This window comes from Theobroma cacao, chromosome 1 (assembly GCF_053813885.1).
Source record: "Theobroma cacao isolate CCN51 chromosome 1, ASM5381388v1, whole genome shotgun sequence".
In the NCBI taxonomy this organism is placed as follows: Eukaryota; Viridiplantae; Streptophyta; class Magnoliopsida; order Malvales; family Malvaceae; genus Theobroma; species Theobroma cacao.
In genome coordinates this window covers 872,311-887,669 of record NC_142639.1, presented here as the reverse complement: position 1 = coordinate 887,669, position 15,359 = coordinate 872,311, and the positions used below count along the sequence as shown (strand labels likewise).

The 15,359-nt window shown below is 36.9% G+C and overlaps 3 protein-coding genes across 6 annotated transcripts; 1 reads left to right on the top strand and 2 right to left on the bottom strand.

Annotated features, from left to right (window-relative positions):
- The first annotated feature begins 3,407 nt into the window (after positions 1-3,407).
- WUS (Homeodomain-like superfamily protein) lies at positions 3,408-4,794 on the top strand. Its single transcript, XM_007046646.3, has 3 exons — positions 3,408-3,792; positions 3,950-4,044; positions 4,420-4,794. The coding sequence occupies exons 1-3, from the start codon at positions 3,408-3,410 to the stop codon at positions 4,792-4,794; spliced, it is 855 nt and encodes a 284-aa protein (XP_007046708.2).
- Positions 4,795-6,690: 1,896 nt separating this feature from the next.
- Positions 6,691-9,889, bottom strand: LOC18610777 (Transducin/WD40 repeat-like superfamily protein). 4 transcript variants are annotated; one of them, XM_018114416.2, is made up of 11 exons: positions 9,710-9,886; positions 9,518-9,609; positions 9,317-9,417; positions 9,071-9,171; positions 8,913-8,979; positions 8,722-8,821; positions 8,530-8,643; positions 8,278-8,415; positions 8,075-8,159; positions 7,826-7,875; positions 6,691-7,326 (listed from the first exon to the last, which is right to left on the bottom strand). In XM_018114416.2, exons 1-11 carry the CDS (start codon positions 9,714-9,716, stop codon positions 7,144-7,146), a joined length of 1,038 nt encoding a protein of 345 aa, XP_017969905.1. In that variant the 5' UTR covers positions 9,717-9,886; the 3' UTR covers positions 6,691-7,143. The 4 variants fall into 4 exon arrangements, with proteins under 4 accessions (XP_017969905.1, XP_017969906.1, XP_088659253.1 ...); XM_018114417.2 differs by having other exon boundaries at positions 9,714-9,886; XM_088803127.1 differs by having other exon boundaries at positions 8,278-8,358; positions 9,518-9,889.
- A 2,747-nt stretch (positions 9,890-12,636) lies between these two features.
- LOC108660988 (WEB family protein (DUF827)) lies at positions 12,637-14,190 on the bottom strand. Its single transcript, XM_018116460.2, has 2 exons — positions 13,567-14,190; positions 12,637-13,396 (listed from the first exon to the last, which is right to left on the bottom strand). Exons 1-2 carry the CDS (start codon positions 13,708-13,710, stop codon positions 12,890-12,892), a joined length of 651 nt encoding a protein of 216 aa, XP_017971949.1. The 5' UTR covers positions 13,711-14,190; the 3' UTR covers positions 12,637-12,889.
- Positions 14,191-15,359: the final 1,169 nt, after the last annotated feature.

Here is a 15,359-nt window from a genome sequence, read left to right as displayed (position 1 = left end):
TTTACCCTGCAACTGTAAAAGATAAAGATTTGTGAACCATTTAAAAGCAAACTTGAGAATTGATCCCTCCCTCCACATCTACGTGTTGTAGGAGCTAGTTAGTCAAGGCCACTAGAGGGCACAGTAAACAATTCCAAAAACATTTTTGGAACTAGGCAAAGTTGAAAACCTGTGCCCTGGGTAGAGATTCAGTCAAAATGCAACTAGGCACGATGAGAAGTGAGAAAATTGGTGGTCCAAACCAAATATTGTTCGTATATAAAATATAGGCAAAAACCCTAATTGCATCAAATTTGGGTCCACTCTAGAACCCTAGAACTAGGATACAACTAGCAAGTGTATATATTTATATTAGGACACATGAAAAGCTAACACTGTCTCTTATCAAAAACTTCAATGTCTATCATCTATTCTTAGTAAGTTTTGTTTAAGCTTGAAATGCATTTTATGTACTTTTCATTCAGAAGAATATAGTAGAAAATAAAAATGATTAAAAGAAGGAGAATGCTAAAAGGAAAAGCTTGTGGCTGGGGTTGGTTTTGCTCTACGGTTGCCAGTCACTTTCTTAGAATTAATAAGACAGAAAGCCAAAAGGAAAAAAAAAATGGGGGATTGATAGCAGGGCTAGAAGAGAGAGATTGGGAGGAGATATGGAATGATATTGTGATGTATCTTTAGAGATATGGGAAGAAAATAACAGCAAAGAGGGATGATTACCCGAAAGAAAAGGTAGTGTACCACAGCGGCTGCACACTACTAGGCCACTTCCCATGAGGTAAGCAGCTCAGGGATTTTGGATAAGAGAAAAAAAAAAAGGGTCACTAGCAAATCAAAAGCTAAAAAAGTTGATCAAGGAAAGAATGACTCATACTATTTATTTAACTAAGAAACAACACACCAACAACCCACATGGAGGGAGGGAGAGATAGAGAGAGAGAGTGTGTGTGTGTTTGGGGAGGAGCTAGAAAACCAATGCAAAGAAAAACTGCATGATAAGGAGAGGAAATCTCATGATGGTAGTGTCAAAATCAAACAAATAACACAATCTGAAAAGGTTGAAAGAGAGAGAGAAAGAGAGGCTGCAGCAGTCAGAATTGTGGAAAAAAGGGAATAAGACTGTTACAGGTTGAATTCAAGGAGATTAAAAAATTTCCCACTAAGCAAAACCTTGTGAAGGAAAAGATTATACTTCTATTTCCCCCACCTAGGGGAAAGTACAGGATCATCCTTTTCCTTTTCTTTTAGGCTATAATTATCAGACTACATCAACAACGTTTCCAGGGTAAGGAAACAAGAAACGCTAATTCCAACAAAATTTCGTTGCTTCCCCCGTCTGGTGCCTTTTCAGGCCTTCCACCTGCGCACGAGATAACAAAAAATTCAGTAGATGATGGCTGGAAGAAAGGAACAGAAAGTGATTAGAAAGGATATCTGTATGCAGTTGGGAGTTGGAAAAAGAGAAAAATGGGGCTGAATAACTAACTAAAATATGAAGATTATTACCATTAATTCCTTGATTCTTCTTCCTGGTTCCAGGATACAATACTGAAAGTGACTTTTAAGAATGCAGATATCATTTTTCTACACCTTATACTGATTAGTTTACCTTGAAACCTTCCCAAAAACAAGTTAATTAGTAATAACAAAGTCAGATTCGATTCCTTCACATGAAAAATGAGCTAGTAATGCACAAGATTTGCTCAAACAGTAGTACTCTTCTACGTAAATGTACTTCTTATGTGCTCTGTATAGTTTAACAGGTTGTGGTTATGGTTGTTTTTTCGTAATCCATCCTAGGACAGTAATTGACTGAAGAATTATCAGTCGACCACCGTCTGCTTTTGTAAGTAATAGTTCCATATAATGACACGATCTGCCGTAATTTTCAAAAAAAAAATGTACTTCTTATGGACCTACCATTCATCATGTGAGAATCATGTGAATTTCATTTTATAAATGATTTAGTCAAAATAAGAACACTCAATGAAAGGGAAAATGAAGTAAACTGTACCATTACCGATGCCCCAAAATCTCAAGAAACTGTTACCTACAATCCCCTTATTTAATGCCATTTTGCATTTATTTTTGTGGGCTCCTGCTCCCTGTAGCATATATAGGACTATAACAAGCCATGTTGACAGCAAAAATTCTTTTGCATTTCTACCCTGTGAAAGTTTCATGGTGTTGATCTCTACTTTGGTTCTCTTTCCACTGCAGAATGGTGTTATATTTTGGAATGGGGTTTCAACATTATTGTGAAATAAGCAATGTTCTAAGCATGCATGTGTTCATCGACCACAAGATTTGGGTAAGCAAAGCAGAAGGGAAAAAAAAGAGAGCAGAAACTGGGAACATGAACTGGTAGTTGGGTTCAAAAAAACTGCTCATTCAGGATTGAGAAACAACTCGTTTACCAAAGCTGCTTTCTTTACTGCTCATGGAAGCTAGCCATATGATAAATTCAATTTCCGAGACTGTACTTGCTAGACCTAGGTATCCTCTTAACAGCAGATTCATATAGAAACTAAGCGGTCCCCCAACGCCATGAGCTCCAATCCAAGTACAACTTTGAGAAGCAAAATCCCTTAAATTCTTTAAAAAGTAAATCAACTGGGGGATAGGGTAATCAAAGTACTATAAAGAACACAGAAACACTAATGGAAGACTGCGACATCAGTAAAGAATAAAGATTGACTGTGAACAGAAAAAAGAGAAGAAAAAACATGCAACTAGTACTTTGTTTAATGTGTTTTCTGATGAATGAATCCTAGAGAAGGCATTGCTTCATGAAATTTATTGACAGTTTTTGCCCATGATTCACATAAGGAAGTAGAAGTAGTACAAGAATAACTTGTGATCTGGTTTCTGGGCCTGGTAAAGAGGACCATATCTCCATTAAAGGAAGAAATCCCCTAAAGCACAAAAACAAAACATATTATGGCATTCATTCATTCATTCAGAAGCCTCTTCATTCTTTCTTTCTTTCTTTCTTTCTCTCTTTCCTTCCCATCCAATATATCATTTCACGCCTCATATATTTTCTACATCTCTCTTTCTGTCTCTCTCTCATCAAGGCTGCTTAATCATACCTCGTCATGCCTTTTCATCCAAGTAATTCCACTGATACCCACCCTTTCTATGCCTCTTTTGTCCCTTCCCTTTTTATGAACATCGCTCTGTCAACTTCAGTCCTTCTCTCTCAGATATTTCTCTGATATCCTCTCTTCATCCCTCCATGTGCCTGTCTGTCCCCTCTCTCCTTTTATATCCCATTCCTTACTCTCTCCGTTTCATGCACTTTCACCTACATCTCTCTTTCTAAGTCTCTTCACTCTCTCTTTCTCTCTCTCTATCTAACTTGGTAGCTTTGTTTGCTTCTCTTTGTTTTCTTTTGTTTTCCATCCATCATGGAACCTCAACAACAGCAAAACCAACAACATCCAAATGAAGATAGTAGCGGCAGTGGCAAAGGAAGCTTTCTTTGCAGGCAAAGCAGTACACGGTGGACTCCCACCACTGACCAGATTAGAATATTGAAGGACCTTTACTACAACAATGGAGTTAGGTCCCCAAGTGCAGAGCAGATTCAGAGGATCTCTGCTAGGCTTAGACAGTACGGGAAAATCGAAGGCAAGAATGTCTTTTATTGGTTTCAGAACCACAAGGCTCGTGAGAGGCAGAAGAAAAGGTTCACCACAACCGATGTCCCCATGCAAAGACCTACTGTTGCGAATGGTGGCTGGAAAGCTGATGATCCCATTCATAATAACAAATATCCCAACACAAGTCCTGGTTGTTTTCTACTCTCTTCTCTTTCCCTTTTCCCTTCCTTTTTTTTTTAATTTCTAAAACCTTTACTCCTATCTTCGTCTGTTAGTTTTTCAAAGGATATATAGAAAGGGAGATTTTAACTTCTTATTTTCAATGGATTATTGTGATTCTTTTGCAGGTTATTCTACTGCATCTTCCTCAACTGGTGTGCTTACTGTTGGGCAGATAGGAAACTATGGGTACGGGTCTATGACCATGGAGAAGAGTTTTAGGGTAAGTGATGATAGAAGTGTTGGAAAGACAGTAACTTTTGTGCCCGGAAAGAGCTAACCTGAAATTTCAGAAAAGAAAGAAAGAGCTACGTACCCTGATATTCTTTCTGTTTCCCACAAAGTTACGTTCTAATCCTGACAAGTTTTGAAATCCTGTTAAAACAGTAAAAAATTAACTAACTTGAACACTTGGTGCAATATGCTATCTTAACATCTATGGCTATCTGGTGTAAATGAGAAAAGGAGAGACATACCATCCCTTGAAACATCTATAAAAAGAAAGAATCCATTTGGTTTCGTATGGAAAAAAAGAGTTCTAAACCTACATTTACTCCCTTTCTGACTCTAAAAATACTGTTCTTTCTTTCAAAACCAGGATTGCTCAATATCAGCATGTGGTAGCAGCACGGGCGCAAGCGAATCTGTAAGCCACAACTTCGGATGGGTTGGGATCGATCCTGCATGCTCTTCACCTTACACTCTCTTTGACAAGAAAAAGCTCATTGATGGAATCCTTGAAGAGGAACAGGAAGATGATGAAGAAGAAGAAGCTGCTGCTCCACATATTGAAACCCTCCCTCTCTTCCCCATGCACGGTGAAGACATTAATGCTTTTTGCAGCAACATGAAGCCCTCACCAGAAAGCTGTTACTCAGGCTGGTACAGGTCTGATGATGGCTACGCTGGTTCTCGTGCTTCGCTTGAGCTCAGCCTCAACTCCTACACAGGCAGATCACAGGGTTCTATCTGATGAATATTCCCCATTGTCCATCCTAGTATTAATCAATGTTTTCATGATGTCTACTGTCTTCCCAATTAGCTAAGTAATTATGGCTTTAATATGGTGTAACTACCGGTTTATCCCTTGTTTTTTAATGTGCAAAGTTGTCCCGAACTTGACATGTGTCATGCAAGAACTTAATTAACTGGTTAACATCTTACTGCTTCTGTCCTTTCGCCAAGATTAATATTCCATGATAATGATAAGCATAACACAATGAAAGGATTAAGAAAAGAATAGATGGATTTTGTTGCTCAGTTTAGCAAATTTCTACTCCTGGTGGTGAAGTTGATGCTCAGGGAACGTTGGTTTTATCAACAAGAGAGACATGGAACTTCCTATGCAACTTGTGGAAGATGGTTTTCTGTCACCTTCACTGACTTAATGACAGTATTAATGATCTAGCCATTTTCAAGCAGAAGTAACTGCAGGACTGAAGATGTTTGAACAATCAATTCCCAAATAAAAAAAAGGGAACTTGAACAACTTCTCCGAGGCTTACACAGCCAGTTGGGCATGGGGTTTTCACGACAGAGATTTAGGTGGGACCCCTTAAGAGGTGAGCCTGAGGCTAAGGAGCTTTGAGTTATACATAGGGTTTTGTTTTGTTTTCTTTTTATCTTTTTGTCCGAAACGGCTGATGGTTCTGTCAATTTTACACGAAGAAACCTTTATTTGCCAATGGCAACAAGATACCAAAGGGCGGAGGCATCATAATTAAAAAGATCGATGAAAAAGTGAGGACAAGTGAGCTTGTGGGTTGTGTCTCTAGCCGTTATGATGGACAGAAGGGTATATATTTTGAAGTTTGAACCAACATCGAAAACACCCCAAATTATTCTGATTGATCGCTCCGGGCTCCAGGCCGAAGCTCCATCCCACAGGCCCAGTTCTCACTCCATACACCACTCTAAACCAAACAAAACTATACCTTCTGAACATGAACAAAAATTTTCTTGGGCAAGTGATGATGCAGGCATGGACATATAAGTTCTCTTAATCTGCTAGTTTCTCTGCTGGTTTAATTTTCTTGCGTCTGTTACAACCCCATCATGAACAGCTTTTTTGTATAATTGAAAACGGTCCCTATCAGCAAGATTTTGGGTGGATGCCATTTCCTTTATTTGGTTTGACATATTTTCAGACTTTCTGGCATGCGATGAGCCCCAATGTCATTTTGGGGGGCATTGAAGGTAAGAGAGAGGAAGACAAAGAGAGCAGAAACTATAGACAAATGGCTTCTGTTCCTGGTTGATAGATATATAAAGAGATTTAGTTGTGGATCCAAGAAGATCTTTAAAGCTTTTTGAGGCCCCAAGTACGTAATGTCCCTTACCAGTAATACTGAGTCATGACCAGCATCACGCTTTTCTCCCTTTTTTGTATAAGTGGTTCCCACGGGTTCCATTCTAGTTGGTTTCCTTACCATTTTGGTACAAAAATGACCTGTTTGAAGCTTTTTCCAAAGGGTTCCATGTGTTTTTTACATAAATTGTTTTGTATTCATATCCATGTATGTACATCTCTCTGTCAAATCCATCATGCATTTTCTCTTCCTTTCGGTAAAACAACTCACACATCCAGGTTCCATGTCTCAAAACAACAGTAAATATTTTACCCTCGAGTGAAAGTAACAGCTGAACAGTGAAAGATGGCACTGAGCTACAGGAAACTTACTGCTAAACTTCAAGGAGTGATATGCAGGCTGGTCAACAAGGCAATGCCATTAACGACAACCTACAGCGCTACCTGTGATAGTGTTTGCATGTTTTTTTTTTTTTTCCCTTTTCTCTATTAAAACAGCAACAGGAGATTGGTACACCTAGTAGGTGCCAATATACTGAAATGAATTGAGATTGCAGTAGATGGCATGGCATAATTCCCTAAAATCATGCAAATTACATACAAAAAATACACCTCGACTGCCCTACATGGTCTTACTCTACGGTACAATTCACAACGGAGCACACAACTATACAACCAGAAGGCTATAAAGTAAGAAACAAAGAAAGTTTTTATACCTAAATTACAAGCTGTTCTCATTCTTAGATTTTTCCAACGGAGGAAAGTTAGCACTGGAGCATCTACAACCTCTCAACAAATAGTTTCATGGACTAGTAAGACTACCTTATATAAACAGAGCATAGTTACCTTGCTATTGCGTCAGTTAGGGGAATGTCTCTGCCCGTTAAAAAGATTTAACAGATGTATGGGGCTGAAGCAACAGAGATAGGAACATTTGCACCAAATTTTCTACCAGTAAAAAAGATGAACCTTACAAATACTGCTTGAAATTATAATCATGGGGCAACCACAGCCCTACTTCCTTCCTACATAAGCTGCCAATTTAGACAGATCCGGAATCCAAAATGACAGCTCAGTAGACCCAGTTACAAACATAAGATTCCCAGGAGCCCACTTAATGACAGGAGGCTCAGTATCAGTGCTCATCCAATTCCAATTTAATACAGAAGGTTCACCATTCATCATCCAACTTGCAACCTGAAGAGAGCAAAGGACAACTATTAGTATAGAACAATATGACCACGTAAAGAAGCCAAATGATGAAGGGAGGAAATAATTTAAATGGGATGAGGTATTAACTAAAACATAAAAGAAAATAATATATAAAATTAAAACTATTAATGATCAGTAATGGAGAAGTAATACTGTGGTTTCATCTTGATCTTGAAAGTTTCCCTTTCCCTGGCTTTGGTTGGGGGGTTTAGAGGGAAGGTTAAGGATTAATGAATCTTCGAAGAAAATAACACACACAAAGGGAAAGCATGATTTGTCTCATGATTGCTGGGTACCATAAACAATGCCTTGGATACTTTAGTTATTGATATAATCTTTCAAATTACACGGAATCCAAATCATAACCCAAACAGTGATGAGGGAAGTAATGCCCACAACTAGACCAACATATACCAGCTTAGGTAAATAATATGTAGAGTAGAGACAGAGAGATAGAGGTTGTCTAAGGAACAAGGAATCATACTTCTTTCCCACTCCTTACACTCCAAGCATATGCACGACCATCACCTGAACCTGCAAGTCATAAAACCAAGAAACTCAAAAACTTTCACAGAATCATCCACAGAACTCTTCACAAAACTTCAAAACACAATAACTACATTATAACATATCAAACAACAAAAGCAAGAAGATGATAAAATTTTTTAAGTTGCTATACCTAGTGAAATGCTTTTTTAAAATATAAATTGTTGGATATTTGGATATTCAATACCTGATATAACAAACATTCCCTCAGGGCTGAAAGATGCCTCCAATGTGGAATTGCTAGACACTGGCTTGACATTGTATGTGGATAACTAAAAACAACAATAACAGAAAAAGAATGTCAACAAGTGTATATGGACCACTTACTATGATCTTTGATTAATTAGGAAATTTTCACATGGAAGGTGTTTAAGTGTTTGATTAACTCACAAGTGTGCCACGAAATGAATCAAGCACGTGAATACGTCCATTCATAGTTGTCAAAAGCATGAGTCGTCCATCGTTGCTGAACTTTACAACATTAGCATCAGATACATCTCCCCCAACAGAAAAGATTTCAAAAGGACCCTAAACAATATTCAAAGTTCCCAAATCAACTAAATATGCCTTTTTTAACCAAGATAAAAAAGACCATCAATGGAACAGCTAAACCCCTAAAGTTATCATACGTGAATTTCGAACCTTTTCAAACTTGCGAGCATCAAACATTCTGATGTATCCTCCAAAGGCAACAGCAAAGACTAGTCCTTGATCATCATAAGCTATGGCAGGCCTTCCTTGCACGCGTAAAAGACCCTAGAACACAAACACTAAATTAGAAAATCTGGAGGAAACAAAAGCATATGAAAATATCAATCTAAACATGCCACTCACCTGACATTTCTCTGCTCGTTGATCCCAAAGCAGAACAGTTCGATCAAGAGAACCAGAGATAAAGCATTCATTGCGTGAGCAAAGGCTAAGTGAAACAACTCTAAAACGAATAATTCAAACAACAACAAATGTCATTGAATCAAATACAGATTTTTTTTATGCAAGCAATTAATTTGTATCAGAAACCAAACCTGTCGTGGTGTCCTTTAAAATACCGCAAGTACTTGTTATCATGCAAGGAGAGATGTCGCAATGATTCTAAATCAATTAACTCCACCCATCAGTTAACCAAAAAAAAGAATTAAAAAAGTCCAAGAAACATATAGAGATAGTTGCAGTGACAACATACCATCCCAACCATTCTTTGAAGAGTAAATAACTGTTGTTGGATGCGAAGTAAAGCAAACTAGATCAACCCCATACTTTTTGCTATTTATTGTTTTCAAACATCTGACAAAATCAATTAAAGTAAAACTAATTGAGTTTTAGGGTTTAAGGTTTCGTATTAAGATAAAATCAACCATAGAACATAGTTTCAAATTAATCAAGCAAGAAAAATCATCAAATTAATAAAATACTTCAAAATTTTGCTTACGTAGCACTGGAAACATCATAAAGGCGGATGGATTCATCTTCACTAGCAGTTACTAAATAATTCGATGTTCTGTGGAAATCCATCGAACTGATTCTACCGCTCTGTTAACAACAATTGAAGAAACAAAAATCATTTTTTAGCTAACAATTCTAATCCAGGTCATAATTCAGATAAAAGAATAAATTAGGTGGTGTAACTTACATAATCTTTGAAAACCATGCCGATTTCCATGCTCTGAAGGATTTCTTCGGTGAGGTCCAAGGATACTTTCTCTTCTCTCTCGGGTTGCGGCCCTGGACAAGCCATTTTATAAATAAAAACAAGCAAACAGTTGATCGTCAGCGGAGGCGACGAGATCAGCTCAAACGAAATTTCGATGGAAACTTGACGTACCAACCATTTTTATCGGCTTCAGTGACTGAACTTTTTCCGATTTTTTGGGTGGAGGAAATGGAGAAAGCCCTAGAGCTGTGGCGGTGGGCTGTCGATTACTCGAATCTCAACGTCTTCAACTGCCAAGACGAACCGCCGGGAAAAAATTTTCGCGTTGGGCTGGACATTCATCGGATTTGGACTGTCCTAGTTGCGTTTCGCTGCATCCCTAATCGTGGCCTGGGCCGTGGCCCACCTTTTTCAACCTCCTAAAACGCAGCGTTTTAGTTCTTACATAATCTTCGCTTTCTTTATAAGTTATAGATAAATAAAAAGAAAAAGTTAAAACAAATATATGTCTTTCTTTTTTTTTAATTGAGAGAAGGGAGATTCGAACTTTATTTGGAATTATACATCAATCAATGAGATAAATGCTCAAATGCAAATATATGTCCCCTTAGATCATTTCTTTTAATTTTTTTTATAAAAGATATTAATCATAAATCTTAAGTATAATTTCATAATTTTATTTTTTTTATAATTCATAAATCTTTTACACGAGTTTTATAAAAAAAATTACGTAACTTGTTAAAGGAAATACATTTTTGCTTTTGAGAGTCGAGAGCATACTGCATCTATCAACCAGTTAAAGTTAACAAAACTCATATTTTACATGAATTGTTATATTTTTAAATTGCTATAATAAGGTATTAAGATGATTTATTTAAATTAATGAAAATTATTTGCACCGATATTTTTAGTAATTAACCTATCAAAAGTTTGAACCAAAAACATGAAATTGCTGGTTATATGCACATGAAAATTTGATTACTGCAATAAATCTTGGTTTCCGCCAAGATTAAATGCAACAACTCCAACACAACCAACTGAACCTTTTGTGTCAATGTATGGAGTTGTTGACCTGTTACCTGTGAAAACCACAGTATGGGTCCTGACAGAGAGGGAAGAAAAAGAGTTTCCAACATCTGGGGGGCCTTCTTCTGGGACAAGGGATCTAACAAAATCTAATAATTTCTTGAGGTGGGACTTTGATTTCTGGCTCTGATGTATCAGTAAATTCAAACCAATAGAAGAGCAGAACCAATTTTAAAGTTCTGCATCTAAGTACAAACTGGAAAAAGCCCAAAACTATGATTCTACAGCTTGTTCAACTCCCTGTAAACTTCATACATAATTTACAAATCTACATCTCACAACCCCAAATTTCATCAGCCAATCTTCAAACGAAAATCCCAGAAGGTCAAGCATGGTACATGTAGTTTTAACATGATAACAAACTCGCATCTAAATCACGAGAAAATGTTTATCACATAACTGGGACAGGCATGACCACTTCACCAGTAGCATCCATGTTCGAACTACTAGCACTGTAGTCCCGGTTCTCCACCCTGGACGCCTTTTTCTTGATGAACTCGATGCAATCTGCCACGGCTTCGCTATGGTGAGCATCGGCCGGGTAGTATTTTCTTGGGGCAGTCGATGAGCCGGTGTGATGATGCGAGGTCTTGGTAAGAGCTGATAGCATGATCAGACGAAGAACTGCTTCCCGGAAGCGTTCAAGCAGGGTCATTGGTGATAATCGCTTGTTCTTGTTGCTGCCTTTGAACCTTGGCATGCATAGAGTACTGCTCTTCATTTTCTTGAGGCTGCCCCTGGTTTTTTTCTCCATCCCCTGGTTGTTTGCCTTTGATAATGAAGGCCTGATATAGGAGAATCTAATGCACCAGACAATTTTTATATGCATGTATTTTGTTCTGTAGCTTAGCTTAACAAGTAAACAAATATGCATCTCTTATTTATTACATGTTGTAGATTTCCCAAGATCTCTCATTAATGATTGAAAAAGGAAAACATCATCGAGTTATTCAAGTGGGACCTGGAACAGGAAACCTTATTGGTTAATCATAGAGTATCAGAATTTTTTGCTGGAAAATGCTGGGAATCAGTTGGTTTTAGTCAATGCTGATCACAACAAAGCCATTAGAGCAAAGAAGGTTTAGAGTAGGATTTTTGTCTTCTAATGTCTCATGACAACTCAACCATGTTAACTTTACACACTATCCCAACTTGGTTCAGAGTCAAGTTCATGCATGTAAGGGTTAGAAAACTCAATTTGGTTAATGTTACTTTTGTATCAATTCTGCTTTATTACTACCATGACTAAGTTGTTTCCATTTTACTCTTCTTTATTTATATCAGAAGTAGCCATCATAATTACTTCATCATATTGCAGACCAAGACATTTTAATCCACAAAAACAGGGTAAAGAATATAATTTCCATTTGGAAATGGTCCCAGCTCAATCCATGGCCTAGAGTTCGGGGTTTTGCTTGTAATTAAATGGTTAAAAATTGATTAGCAAAAGCACGTTAGCAAAGCTTTTTGTCTTGACTGGTACTCTGATAAGGCTCACATGGATACATGTGCTTTGGCTACATAATTTTAATGCAATCTCTCATGGCTCACCACAACTATATTAAATTCAATTCAGCCGACTTACCGACCATCAAGAACCATTTGTTTTACCTCATTTGAATAAGACATGAAATGTTCTTCTATTCTGCGGAATTCTCTGTCATAGAACAGTACAAACAGATACTGAAAACAAAGGGTGTGATGAATATGGAGCTTGTTAACTGTCGTACATGGGGTGGGGGGAGGGGGAGGGGAGGAGTGACTCCTTCCACCATGCTTTGAATTGAATTTGCTGTCCCCTGTCTGTCTGTTTTTGTTTGCATGATTTGTAACCATTGAGGGGACTTGTTGGATTGACTTTTTGTCAGCTAACATGAATGCATCGCCAATTCTAATGTCAATCACATCATCATTCTCCCAAGGTTTTTTTCACTTTACTATAGTAATTTTCTCTGTTATTATTTGGAAATTTTAACAACTTAATAAAGTTATGCAAGTAGCATCCATGAACATGATCAATCACAACTTAGATTTATGTAATACTAATCTAATTTACAGCTTCTGATTCTTGGACTAAGGCCCATCTCACAACTTTTTCTAAATGAATGAGGCCCAAGAAGACATACACCCAATGATAGAAAATCAAAATTTTAGGATAATAATCTGTGATTATTACGCAAGCTCCAAAATTTAATGCCCTTCCCCCAAACCATGGTAAAGGTCAGTAGTATATAAAGTCCACACAGAGAAGCAGTGCATGATCAGCTAATAATGCCTCTGGACCTGATTTGCTCTTAGGGACTGATCATCTTCTTGACTTCCCTTCTTCTTGTAAAAGAGCCATCCTATCACTGGGATTAATGACTTCCTTCTAACTTTCTTAACCGGGGCTTGTCTTTCCAGCTTTTCCTCTCTGTTGACAATAACTTGAGCTAGTGACGGAGGGCTAGCAAATTTCACATATCTCTTCTTTTGGAACTCCTCTGGCTCTTCATCCTGTGTCATGATGCCTATCTTGGTTGCGTTTTCCATGAACTTGAAGTCTTCCATATCAGGATCAAACCGCTGCTTCTGATCAAACTCTCTTGCCTTGAGCTGTTGCAGCTCCTTTTTTGTTAGTTCGAGCTCTTCTCTTAGTGTCTTTATGCGGTATGACATCAAGTTACCTTCCTCTCTGGCCTTCTGCAGGCTTTGCTTTGTTTCCTCTAGCTCGGCTGTCAGGGCTGCAAGCTTGGATTGACTCTGCCCATTTGCTCCTGCTTGAGCCTTCATCTGACAGAGAAATCTAATTAGCCATCATTTTTCGTTTTATATTATCACATTTTAAAGGCATGAACTGTCTCATTGGTTTCCTCATTGATGAAATAGACAACCCAAAATTTGTTTTGACAACCTTAAAACGGACACATGCATTTATAGTAAAGTATAGATGAAGAGCCAACCTCTTTGAGCTTGCTAGCATAAATTTCTCCAACCAGAACTTTTTCTCCGAACAACATGACTGCCTCCTTAACAGACCGAAAAGGCGCTCTTGTGTCAATCTCCGCCCGTCCGACGACAATGACGCCGCCTTCCTCCCTCTCCATGGCTAGCACAGTCGAAAGCTGGTGTCAACTCCAGGTGAATGGGAACTGAATGGATTCCTCAGGCTCAGGTGGTGACAAAGATGTCCCTTTAATACAGGTTACGAGGAGAAGAAAAGAGAGATGAAAGTGAAAGATAAAGAAGGGTCGTTAGTAATGGAGTTCGATATGATTAGCTTAAGCTAATGAAATTATGAAGGGTTAGTTCCTTCGCGTCCACTTCACTGGAATTTTGTTAACTGAAGTTGACAAGGGGTGGTTGCATCCTCCATTGATGATCCCTGTTGGTGTGTTTTTTTCTTTTTTATGCTTTAATTCGTTAGTTCTAATGTGGAACTGAACGCACTTTCCCCTCCCCAGCCTTCGATTAGGACATGGCTCCTTTCTTGGTGGAGCCAGTCCCCACTAATAGAGCTCCTTTAGCCATTAGTGGACCAGAATTTGCCGCTAATTCTGAATTATTATAGATAAAATTTCCGAGTTATCATCATGTTGTATTTAGACTGAATATTAATAATTTTATAAATAAATATAAATATGATGGTTAATGATTATGATTCTAAACATATATATACACACGTTTATTATATATGTTATATTATATAGTTATGACATGATAATTTTTTTAAAATAATTTATTTATTTAAATAAGTATCATTATCGGATTTAACATGTTTATTATTTAAATTGATATAATAATAAAATTAATTAAATGGTTTTTAAAAATAAAATTAAATAATTAAACATGTTAAACGTTTATGAGTCAATGAGTCAACTTTGGGCCAGAGTTTGGCTACAATTGCACTGAGTCCAGTATAATCGGGTCGCGATTCAGCTTTAGTCAAACTTGAGTAAGCATGAGATCTCAACTGAGGCTTAAGTCTACTCTTGGGCCAACTCTTGGTGTGCGTGACGGGCCCCTGATCTTAGGAGAGGGCACTTCTCCTCTTTTTTGACGTAGCAATAATTTATTAAAAAAATGTTCGAGTGTTACGGATTTCACATGAAATAAGTTTTTAGTATATAAATATTCATAATTTATTAAATATATTTTTTGAATTGAGAAAATGAGCTCGTAATTTATAAATTTACTTAAACTCAATTTTTAAAATTTAAAGTTGTATGAGATTAAATTTAAGTCGAAGTATTTGATTTTGTGAGTGATGTATATATATATTTTTTTTGTTGAAACGAATCGAATTCGAATTTATTTGTTTTCAAATAAAAAGAAAAAATAGCTAGGAAAATTGACTAATATAATTTCTTTTATTTAAGAGAATGAGAAACATAAATATAAACTACTATGCAATTTGTGTTACGTGCTCCGATATTATATTTTAATTTCTTTTAATTTTTGTTTTTCAATAAGAGTAATTTCTAATTTAAAATAATTTGGCACATGTAAATTTTTTATTTATTAAAAAACAAAAATAATATATTTATGTCAAAATAACGTGTAAAAATAAAATTCTAATAACATAATTTAATAAAATTTAAACATTGTCAAAAAATCCTTGAGAAGTTTCGCGCAAACAAAATATTAAAAAACCATGTCCGTAAGAAAATTTACTAAATGATTGGATTTATAATACAGATGAATAATGCTAATTTGACATTTACTCTCTTAAAAGATCTTTATGTAAAAATATTCA

Excerpts from the sequence above, each read along its gene's own strand:
- LOC18610777 (XM_018114415.2), bottom strand. The coding sequence starts at position 9,622 with ATGGCTTGTCCAGGGCCGCAACCCGAGAGAGAAGAGAAAGTATCCTTG. Across the intron at positions 9,172-9,316 it reads TATGATGTTTCCAGTGCTAC|ATGTTTGAAAACAATAAATA; the intron begins GTAAGCAAAATT and ends TGATTTTGTCAG. Across the intron at positions 7,327-7,825 it reads GTGTAAGGAGTGGGAAAGAA|GTTGCAAGTTGGATGATGAA; the intron begins GTATGATTCCTT and ends TGCTCTCTTCAG.
- WUS (XM_007046646.3), top strand. The coding sequence starts at position 3,408 with ATGGAACCTCAACAACAGCAAAACCAACAACATCCAAATGAAGATAGT. Across the intron at positions 3,793-3,949 it reads ATATCCCAACACAAGTCCTG|GTTATTCTACTGCATCTTCC; the intron begins GTTGTTTTCTAC and ends ATTCTTTTGCAG. Across the intron at positions 4,045-4,419 it reads CCATGGAGAAGAGTTTTAGG|GATTGCTCAATATCAGCATG; the intron begins GTAAGTGATGAT and ends TTTCAAAACCAG.
- LOC108660988 (XM_018116460.2), bottom strand. The coding sequence starts at position 13,710 with ATGGAGAGGGAGGAAGGCGGCGTCATTGTCGTCGGACGGGCGGAGATT. Across the intron at positions 13,397-13,566 it reads ATGCTAGCAAGCTCAAAGAG|ATGAAGGCTCAAGCAGGAGC; the intron begins GTTGGCTCTTCA and ends TTTCTCTGTCAG.